The sequence below is a fragment of the Palaemon carinicauda genome, chromosome 26, assembly GCF_036898095.1.
Source record: "Palaemon carinicauda isolate YSFRI2023 chromosome 26, ASM3689809v2, whole genome shotgun sequence".
Lineage (NCBI taxonomy): Eukaryota > Metazoa > Arthropoda > Malacostraca > Decapoda > Palaemonidae > Palaemon > Palaemon carinicauda.
Window position 1 is genome coordinate 59,692,074 of NC_090750.1, and position 10,000 is coordinate 59,702,073.

Here is a 10,000-nt window from a genome sequence, read left to right on the forward strand (position 1 = left end):
GATCAGAGACTTAAGTTTATATTTATGAATGCATCAGCTAGAATAAATCAGGTTTGATAAAATAAATCATGAATAAATTACAGAGAAAGTAGAAGTATATATCCCAGTTCTTAGAATTTGTGCGAGGTACTTATCTTGAGGAGCAGACATTTAAGATTTATATAATGAAGGCATCAAAGAGAATAAATCACGTTTAATAAAATAAACCATGAATAAATTACAGAAAAAGTCAAGAGACTAAGCAAATACCAAATTTGGAAAAGTAAGTTGGACAGGGAGGAGAAAAGCTGGTTGCTGAAGTTCAAGGCGAATAGGTCTCATGACTGGATTTGTTGGACTATATAAAGGTTGGTGATACATTTGCAGTCATCAGTTCCTCTACAGTTACATCAACATGAAGATCGTAAGCCTTCTAGCTTTTTATTTTTAGTTAGGATGACATAAGTCTCATGACTTCTCATGTAATTTATTCATTTTCTTATTTCCTTTCCTCATTAGGCTATTTTTTCCTGTTGGAACCCCTGGGCTTATAACATTCTGCTTTTCGCTTTTTATGGTTTATTTTATGAAAGATCTATTCTAATGTTGTTACTGTTCTTGAAATATGTTGTTTTAGTTGATCATTACTTCACTTGTAGTTTATTCATTTCATTGTTCCTTTGCCTCACTGGCCTATTTTTTCCTGTTCGAGCCTTTGGGCTTATAGCATCATTCCTTCCCCAAATAGGGTTGTAGCTTAGCTAGGAATAATTTATAGTAATGATAGCATTATGTTAGATAATCTTTGTATTGAGAAAAACGATATCAAAAGAGCTTAGACTTTTTCATTATTCAGGAAACTTCATAAGCATCAGAATTTGATCTTTTTAAATGACATCTTATCACAGGTCATCCTCGCCGCCCTGGCTTCTGTGGCCCTTGGTGTGCCTCAGGGATATAGTGCCCCGGCCCCTCGTTCCTCTGTGAGGGACGACTCCTTCGAGGATGTGGCTATCTTGAGGGACGACCGAGTCCACGAGGACGACGGAAGGTACAACTTCGACATCGAAGCCGAAAACGGGATCAGGGCATCGGAGTCAGGTTCTCCTAATGGTCCAGCGGGCGCCATCACCAGTGCCGGGGAATACTCGTAAGTACAACGTCTGTACTTTGCCCTAAAGGAATTTTAATGTCTATCTATGTGTGAACTTATAAGTATAAATCCCATATGAATTATAATTAAATCTTCCTTTTAATTTCGTAGCTACACTGCACCTGACGGTACCGACGTAGTCGTGAGATACGTCGCTGACGAGAACGGCTTCCAGCCCCAGTCCGATCTGCTTCCAGTGGCCCCAGAATTCCCCCACCCAATTCCCCAGTTCGTCCTCGACCAGATCGCCTTCGCTGCCGAGGAAGACGCCCGTCGTCCACGAACAGATTCCTTCGAGAGGTCCGGCTCCGTTCGAGCCCCATCCACCTCCTATCAGAGACCTTAGACATCTTCATAACTGGATGTTGATAGACGAATTGATTACCGATGCAGTACAATAATATGTTTTTTTTCTCTCTATTTATTAAATAAAGATTCATTGATACAAAGGATCAATATCTTTATCCCTTTCGTTCAGAAATACCAATCATAAGACACATTTACTCTATATGCTCATATAGCTGCTAACTGTCTAATTCTGGATATAGGATACTGATCATAGGGAAACTGTCATTTATTTTTACTTATCAAGAAGCATAAATGGATGGATTGATTTACATAATACTCTTGTTGAAGCTGATTAAACATTTGAAATTAAATAAATCATTTATTCAAACTCGAGATATTAAGCAACTCTAATAAGAATTCCAGACTCTTGCATCGGCCACAGCTTTTGAATCCTGGATGGAGTCCCACATTAAGTCTAGAGGATTCACTGAGAGGTCCAGTTTCCGCGTTATAAATAGTTAAGAGCTATATGCCGAAATTGCCTTCAACCTGACACCCATTTGAATAAGTTTCTGTTAATAATTAATTTCATATTTGAACATAATTGAACCTGAAATTATTAAACTATCCAAGATTAGCTATGTAAAGCGTATCCTCTTTAAGACTACTTAATGACACATTTGAGGCTAGATCTGATTAGAATAACCTGTTTTTGTTTATTGATATAGAGTCAGAAACTCTTGCACATTATTCCACCCTCCCAGCAAGGCTATACTGGACATGATATGTGTCAGTCTAGATACTTACTGACACCACTGATCAAATTCGTCCCTCTTGCCAACATTACCTCATTATTATTATTATTATTATTATTATTATTATTATTATTACTATTACTTTCTAAGCTACAACCCTAGTTGGAGAATCAGGATGCTATAAGCCCAGGGGCTCCAACAAGGAAAATAGCCAAGTGAAGAAAGGAAAAAATGAATAATGAAATGTTTTAAGAACAGTTAAAATAAGATAAGCATCTCCTATATAAACTATAAAAACTTTAACAAAACAAACAGAGAGAAAGATGCGGTAGAGTGCTCGAGTATACCCTTAAGCTCTGGCTGTTTATGGAATAGGATAAACTGATAGACGTCACGAAGAACAATCTGAACATTAAGTACAGACTGTTTTGAACAGGATTCGTTACTTACTTGGGAGTCCCACGAAGAACAGGAACATATATAAAGGCACCCGCCACCGGTTGAGATACTACCGCTAAAGAGTTATTGGGTTCTTTAACTAGCCAGAGATTACTACATTGGCTTCCTCTCTCTAGTAGCGACTCATTTTCCTTTGGTCACGCATACATCGAATACTCTGGCACATTCTTTCTACAGTCTCATCTGTCCTCATACTCCTGACAATACTAAGATTACCAAACAATTCTTCACTTTAGATGTTCACTACTGCACTGTAATTGTTCAGTGGCTACTTTCTTCTTGGTAAGGTAGAAAGGACTTTAGATATGGTAAGCAGCTCTTCTAGGAGAAGGACACTCCAAAATCAAACTATTTTTCTCTAGTCTTGGAGTACCCTAACCTCCGTATTATGGTCTTCCGCTGTCTTTGGGTAGAGTTCTCTTGCTCGATGGTACATTCGGGTGCACCATTCTTTCTTTATGTCTCTTTTATAGTTTGTATATGAAAGATTTTTTAAGGCTGTTACTGTTCTTAGAATATTTTATTCCAATATTTGATTTCTTCTCTTTTAGTTTATTTAGTTTATTTTTTCCTTCTTTTGAACCCTTGGATTTATAGTAACCTGCTTTCCCAACTACGGTTGTAGCTTAGCTAGTAATGATAATAGTAATACAATTATTTATGATTACCTAAAGAACGAGGTTTATAAGGAGATAAGGCCTTTTAATTAAACTCCCAAGCTTGAGATTAATGGTACAGTGGAAAGTGGAGCATATTATGATAAAAACTTTCAATCTATCATCATCACCATTATCTCCTCCCACGCCTATTGACGCAAAGGAACTCAAGAGAATTCATTGGTTAAATTCATCGAAGGATAACCAGTTCCTGATGATGCATATATATATATATATATATATATATATCTATATATAAATATATATATATATATATATATATATATATATATAAATATATATATATATTTATATATATAAATATATATATATATAAATATATATATATATATATATATATATATGTATACATATATATATATTTATATATATATATATATATATATATATATATATATATATATATATATATAAAAATACATATATATATATATATATATATATATATATATCATATATATATATATATATATATATATATATGTGTGTGTGTGTGTATGTGTGTGTGTGTTTATGTACTAGTGTACGCAAGCCGTCAAAAAAAACGTCTATACATTTAGATAGATATGCATAAACACATGTACGCACAGAGCCAACCCTTCCTACCCTTTACCTGTTTCCTAGCCTTAACCCACTGGTTTTGGCAATATGTGGGAGAGTGTGGTTTCAATCTATAAATCTTCAAAATAGCTGACCTGAATCAATTTTCAAATATGTATACAAATTTTCCTCTGAAGTTACTAACCACTCATAGGAAATCGATTAGCTGTTTGGATGCATAATTAAAAAGGAAAAACAAATTTGTTCCAAGACTAACTAATTTGAAGTCAGTGCAAGTAAAGTTTCTTCAGAAATACTCACTAAAATGTGGATTGCCATAACTTGCTATATCTTGCGTCAACGTCTTCATTAAAGCCTGTGTTCTTCAAGTAAACTTTAGAATTTATTGTATTTCACTGTTACAAATGTTCATTAAAAACGGTAATTTTCTGGGAACATATATTCCAGGATTTCTACCGTTTTAAAAACGGATATATTGACGTAAAAGAGTGATATCACGGTCACCAACCTGTAAAAGATAATAACAAAGTGAGGTGAAATTACGGTCGCCTGTATTTTACTGAAATACGGTTGACAACAGTATTTTTTACGGAGAATTTTCTAAGAGTTAATGTAAGGCTAATATATTATTCATGCTTCCTTTCTATTATTGCTATCATTATTACTTGCTAAGCTACAACCCTAGTTGGAAAAGCAGGATGCTATATTTCAGTGGGCTCCAACAGGGAAAATAGCCCAGTGAGGAAAGGAAATAGAGTAGCAAGAAATAACAACATTAAAATAAATATTGCCTAAATAAAATATAAAAACTTTAACAAAGCAAGAGGAAGAGAAACTAGACAGAACAGCCTGCTCGAGTGTACCCTCAAGCAAGAGAACTCTAACTCAAAACAGTGGAAGACCATGGGACGGAAACTATGGCACTACCCAAGACTAGAGAACAATGGTTTGATACTGGAGTGTCCTTCTCCTAGAAGAGCTGCTCACCATAGATAAAGAGCTTCTTCTACCTATAACAAGAGGAAAGTGGTAACTGAACAATTATAGAGCAGTAACCACTTGGGTGAAGAATGATAATGATAATGATAATGATGATTAGAATGAGGATTGAGGAATAGGATGAAGTAATAATATAGGGCTAATATATTATCTATGAAATCGTTACCCATAGTAACAATTACAGTAATGATAATGATGATTAAAGTAATAATTAACAAATAGAATGAAGTTAATCGTAGCGTACAATAGAAGACAAATATTGAGATGTTGAAATCAATACCAATAACATTTGGTCATGACTAGGTGATGTAAGTCTGGCTATTCACGCTCAAAATGTTTATCCTTCATAGGATGATTGATGTGACGAGCCAAAATTGTTAGATTTGCCAAAAAGAAAATGATATCCTTACTTGTTTATCTTTGATTTCACTAATGGAATTCTATTTCCTTTTTCATAATAAGTAATCTTATAAACCAAAGATAATTCTACCATTGCAGTTACATTACATTTAAATACATAGGTATAGAAAATATACTTGCTCACTTAAACTTTAATAGATCAATAGATATAATAAATATTAAACTACATGAAAAGTCAATCACTGGATCAAGATCTAGTTATATCTAAGGTCTCTGATAGGAGGTGGATGGGGCTCGAACGGACCCGGACCTCTCGAAGGAATCTGTTCGTGGACGACGGGCGTCTTCCTCGGCAGCGAAGGCGATCTGGTCGAGGACGAACTGGGGAATTGGGTGGGGGAATTCTGGGGCCACTGGAAGCAGATCGGACTGGGGCTGGAAGCCGTTCTCGTCAGCGACGTATCGCACGACTACGTCGGTACCGTCAGGTGCAGTGTAGCTGCGAAATTAAAAGGAAGATTTAGTTATAATTCATATGGGATTTATACTTATAAGTTCACACATAGATAGACATTGAAATTCCTTTAGGGCAAAGTACAGACGTTGTACTTACGAGTATTCCCCGGCACTGGTGATGGCGCCCGCTGGACCATTAGGAGAACCTGACTCCGATGCCCTGATCCCGTTTTCGGCTTCGATGTCGAAGTTGTACCTTCCGTCGTCCTCGTGGACTCGGTCGTCCCTCAAGATGGCCACGTCCTCGAAGGAGTCGTCCCTCACAGAGGAACGAGGGGCAGGGGCGCCGTATCCCTGAGGGACGCCAAGGGCCACAGAAGCCAGAGCAGCGAGGATGACCTGTAATGAGATGTCATTTATAAGGAGTGTTATCTGATGGTTAAGAAGTTTTTTGAAAAAAAGGACTAGGTTTCTTTATATTGTTTTCTTCTGATTGTAATGATTAACTAACATAATGCTATTATTAGTATTATTATTTGCTAAGCTACAACCCTATTTGGAGAAGGAATAATGCTATAATCCCAAGGGTTCCAACAGGAAAAAATAGCCCAGTGAGGCAAGGAAACAAGGAAATGAATAAACTACCAAAGAAGCAATGAACAACTAAAATCACATATATCAAGAACAGTAACAACATTAAAATAGATTTTTCATAAAATAAACTATAAAAAGTGAAAAGCAGAATGCTATAAGCCCAAGGGTTCCAATAGGAAAAAATAGCCTAATGAGGAAAGGCAATAAGTAAATAAATAAACTACATGAGAAGTCATGAGACTTATGTCATCCTAACTAAAAATAAAAAGCTAGAAGGCTTACGATCTTCATGTTGATGTAACTGTAGGGGAACTGATGACTACAAATGTATCACCAACCTTTATATAGTCCAACAAATCCTGCCATGAGACCTATTCGCCTTGAACTCCTGTAACCAGCTTTTCTCCTCCCTGTCCAACTTACTTTTCCATATTTGGTATTTGCTTTATCTCCTTACTTTTTCTGCAGTTTACTCATGATTTGCTCCATTAAACGTGATTTATCCGAGTTGATGCATTCATTACATGAATCTTAAATGTCTGCTTCTTAAGTTATGTTTCTCGTAAAAATTCTTAGTACTTGGAAATATGTTTCATATCTGATTTTATCTTTTATAAGAAATGCGTGGTGAGCAGACTATTACTAATAGATTAAACGTGATAAACATTCGATATACTTATATATCATAGTGATTTATTTCCAAGCAGAAAACCATTTGTTATGGGACAATAAACAATTGCTTATTTTTCTAATACTGTGAAAAGGTTCTTTTAAATATGAATATTAATTATAATATAGAATTAAGAAAAATTTAGAGTTAATCATCGAAAACGAAATCGGTAACAATTATTCCATGCACAGAATCTAAGATCTTGGGATAAGAAGCCTTCAGATGTGAGCTATTACTTAACAAACAAACAAAAAATGTATTACTTTTTTCAATTAGTTTGAAGTCTTATTGCTATGTTTAATTTTAAAATTTTGAGTCGTGTTGCATTCTGTGATGATCCTTCCACCTTGCAACATCTAGTATTGTTTCATTCTACCTTCGACGGAATAGAAAACTATATATCAATCAACAAGGTGGTTACGAAAAAGAAAATATTCCTCATTAGATCTTTATCAATTTTGAATGATCAAAAGATACATCAAAATCTATAGATCAAAAATCTTAATGTTTCCTCTCAATGACATCCAGCTAAGTACATTCCGAGATGTCATCTTCATGATTGTAGCTCATTTCATATTTTTAACTTCCCAAGGAATTATTCCCTTTTTAAAAACTCCGTATAGTTATTTATTATTCATATATGTAATAACTGCAGTAAATGCATGTCAAAACAACTTGACGGAACTAAGAATTAGTTACTTCCTGAATCTATTTCTTTAATTCATAGTTGGCTTGTTTACAAGGTTAGTCAGAATCGTATTTTATCCGGCATCTTATTTCTTTACAATATAGACAATGCCAGTTCAAGTATGATCTAGGCTTGGCGGATCTGAAGGCTCTATAGGTTCATTCAACCCTCTGTTAGCCTTGCTTATAGTATCTTTGAAGCCTTGCTTATTATGTATTTGAGGCCTTACTTATAGTGCATTTGAGCCCTTGCTTATAGTGCATTTGAGGCCTTTGCTTATAGTGTCTTTGAGGCCTTGCTTATAGTGTATTTGAGGCCTGGCTTATAGTGTCTTTGAGAATTTCTTCGTGATAGAGCCGGATGAGGCCTATGTAAATAAAAGAACGTGAAGAAGACAAAGCCAGTATTACTGGATATTAGAGTATTTGTATCATTATCCTTTTTACAGTAGTAGTAGTAGTAGTAGTAGTAGTAGTAGTAGCAGTAGTAACCAGGCTACAACCCTAGATGGAAGCACAGATTGCTACAGGCCTAAGGGTACCAACAGGAAATGCATCTCAGAACAGAAAAGAGGTTGAAAAGTAAATATCTGCTAAATAGATAGGCAATATATAGATATGTCAATCTACTTAAACTAATCTACACCAGTGTAGAGCTGAGCCATAGAAAACACAGCCACAAATTAAACTATCTAATTGGATGATCGTTCCTCAACTTGATCAAATATGATATAAAACTTCTGGAATACAGTGTAGAGCTGAGTCATAGAAAACACAGGCATGATTGTTGATTGATAACTTAGTAAAAGCTGGCAAGGATAAATCCTATGATATATGATAAAGAATATATCCATTTCTTGCAAACTCGACCTTCAAAATATATCTAAAATGAATGATTTTTCTTTATTTAATAATATATTTTCCCTCTAATTTTGATTTCATAATAGAATCCTGATAAAAGCTATTCATCCCTTACTTCAGCCAAAATTATGCTTGATGAGATAACATCTTAATTTAAAGACAAAAAAATAAAAAAAAATAAATAAACAGGATTCAAAGGAAGAAGAAGAAGAAGAAAAGGTTACAGAGCAACATGAAGTAGAAAGAAAAGAAAAATACTCCCGTTTTAGAAAGGTAAACTTGAATGCAGATGATAAACTGCTTATCCAGTTGGGTCAAGGGAAATTTTGCCGAGAACTGGATATTGAACGACTATATAAAGTCGCCTGGTTGCCTTTATTTTCAACAGTGCCTACTACAACACCAAAAATGAAGTTTGTAAGTGACTTTTGCTCTGAAGTTTGTATGAAAACATATTTCTTATTGAAAACAAAATCCAATCATATCTTTTCTTTATTTTGTAATTTACCAATGATACAACCTTTTAATATTATTACTATTATTATTTGCTAAGCTACAACCCTAGTTGGAAAAGCAAGATGCTATAAGGCCTGGGGCCCCAACAGGGAAGATAGCCCAGTGAAGAAAAGAAACAGAGAAAAATAAACTATTTTAAGAACAGTAACCTTTAAATAGATATTTCATATATAAACTATGAAAACTTTAACAAAGCAAGAGGAAGAGAAATAAGCTAGAATAGTGTACCCGAGTGTACCCTCAAGCAAGAGAACTCTAACCCAAGACAGTGGAATTACTTAATATTTTTTCTCTTTCATCAATACAGGTCATCCTCGCCGCTCTAGCTTCTGTGGCCCTTGGTGTCCCTCAGGGATATGGAGCCCCTGCCCCTCGTTCCTCTGTGAGGGACGACTCCTTCGAGGATGTGGCCATCTTGAGGGACGACCGAGTCCACGAGGATGACGGAAGGTACAACTTCGACATCGAAGCCGAAAACGGGATCAGGGCATCGGAGTCAGGTTCTCCTAATGGTCCAGCGGGCGCCATCACCAGTGCCGGAGAATACTCGTAAGTACAACATCTGTACTTTGCCATAAAGGAATTTCAATGTCTATCTATGTGTGAATTCATAAGTATAAATCCCATATGAATTATAACTAAATCTTCCTTTTAATTTCGCAGCTACACTGCACCTGACGGTACCGACGTAGTCGTGCGATACGTCGCTGACGAGAACGGCTTCCAGCCCCAGTCCGACCTCCTTCCAGTAGCTCCCGAATTCCCCCACCCAATTCCCCAGTTCGTCCTCGACCAGATCGCCTTCGCTGCCGAGGAAGACGCCCGTCGTCCACGAACAGATTCCTTCGAGAGGTCCGGCTCCGTCCGAGCCCCATCCACATCTTATCAGAGACCTTAGATATAACTAGATCTTGATCCAATGATTGACCTTTCATGTAGTTTAATATTTATTATATCTATTAATTTATTAAATTTTCAGTGAGCA

General features: G+C 35.8%; 3 protein-coding genes across 3 annotated transcripts in view; 2 read left to right on the forward strand and 1 right to left on the reverse strand.

Moving 5' to 3' along the window:
* Positions 1–68: 68 nt before the first annotated feature.
* LOC137619936 (cuticle protein AM1199-like) lies at positions 69–1,559 on the forward strand. Its single transcript, XM_068350217.1, has 4 exons — positions 69–88; positions 224–262; positions 836–1,129; positions 1,244–1,559. The coding sequence occupies exons 1-4, from the start codon at positions 69–71 to the stop codon at positions 1,476–1,478; spliced, it is 588 nt and encodes a 195-aa protein (XP_068206318.1). The 3' UTR covers positions 1,479–1,559.
* Positions 1,560–5,407: 3,848 nt separating this feature from the next.
* On the reverse strand, positions 5,408–6,670 carry LOC137620186 (cuticle protein AM/CP1114-like). The gene is made up of 3 exons (XM_068350428.1): positions 6,564–6,670; positions 5,845–6,086; positions 5,408–5,730 (listed from the first exon to the last, which is right to left on the reverse strand). Exons 1-3 carry the CDS (start codon positions 6,570–6,572, stop codon positions 5,496–5,498), a joined length of 486 nt encoding a protein of 161 aa, XP_068206529.1. The 5' UTR covers positions 6,573–6,670; the 3' UTR covers positions 5,408–5,495.
* A 1,076-nt stretch (positions 6,671–7,746) lies between these two features.
* The window catches only part of LOC137619938 (endocuticle structural glycoprotein SgAbd-8-like), a 2,255-nt gene continuing 1 nt past the window's right edge, over positions 7,747–10,000 (forward strand). The window contains exons 1-4 of the mRNA XM_068350218.1: positions 7,747–7,758; positions 8,689–8,916; positions 9,281–9,564; positions 9,679–10,000. The exon at positions 9,679–10,000 is cut by the window's right edge and continues 1 nt beyond it. Coding sequence (XP_068206319.1) covers positions 7,747–7,758; positions 8,689–8,916; positions 9,281–9,564; positions 9,679–9,913 — 759 coding nt within the window. The 3' untranslated portion in view covers positions 9,914–10,000. The remainder of the gene's footprint in view (positions 7,759–8,688; positions 8,917–9,280; positions 9,565–9,678) is intronic.

Excerpts from the sequence above, each read along its gene's own strand:
- LOC137619936 (XM_068350217.1), top strand. The coding sequence starts at position 69 with ATGAATAAATTACAGAGAAA. Across the intron at positions 89-223 it reads ATGAATAAATTACAGAGAAA|AAAAAGTCAAGAGACTAAGC; the intron begins GTAGAAGTATAT and ends AATAAATTACAG. Across the intron at positions 263-835 it reads CAAATACCAAATTTGGAAAA|GAAACTTCATAAGCATCAGA; the intron begins GTAAGTTGGACA and ends TTCATTATTCAG.
- LOC137620186 (XM_068350428.1), bottom strand. Across the intron at positions 5,731-5,844 it reads ACCAGTGCCGGGGAATACTC|CTACACTGCACCTGACGGTA; the intron begins GTAAGTACAACG and ends TTAATTTCGCAG.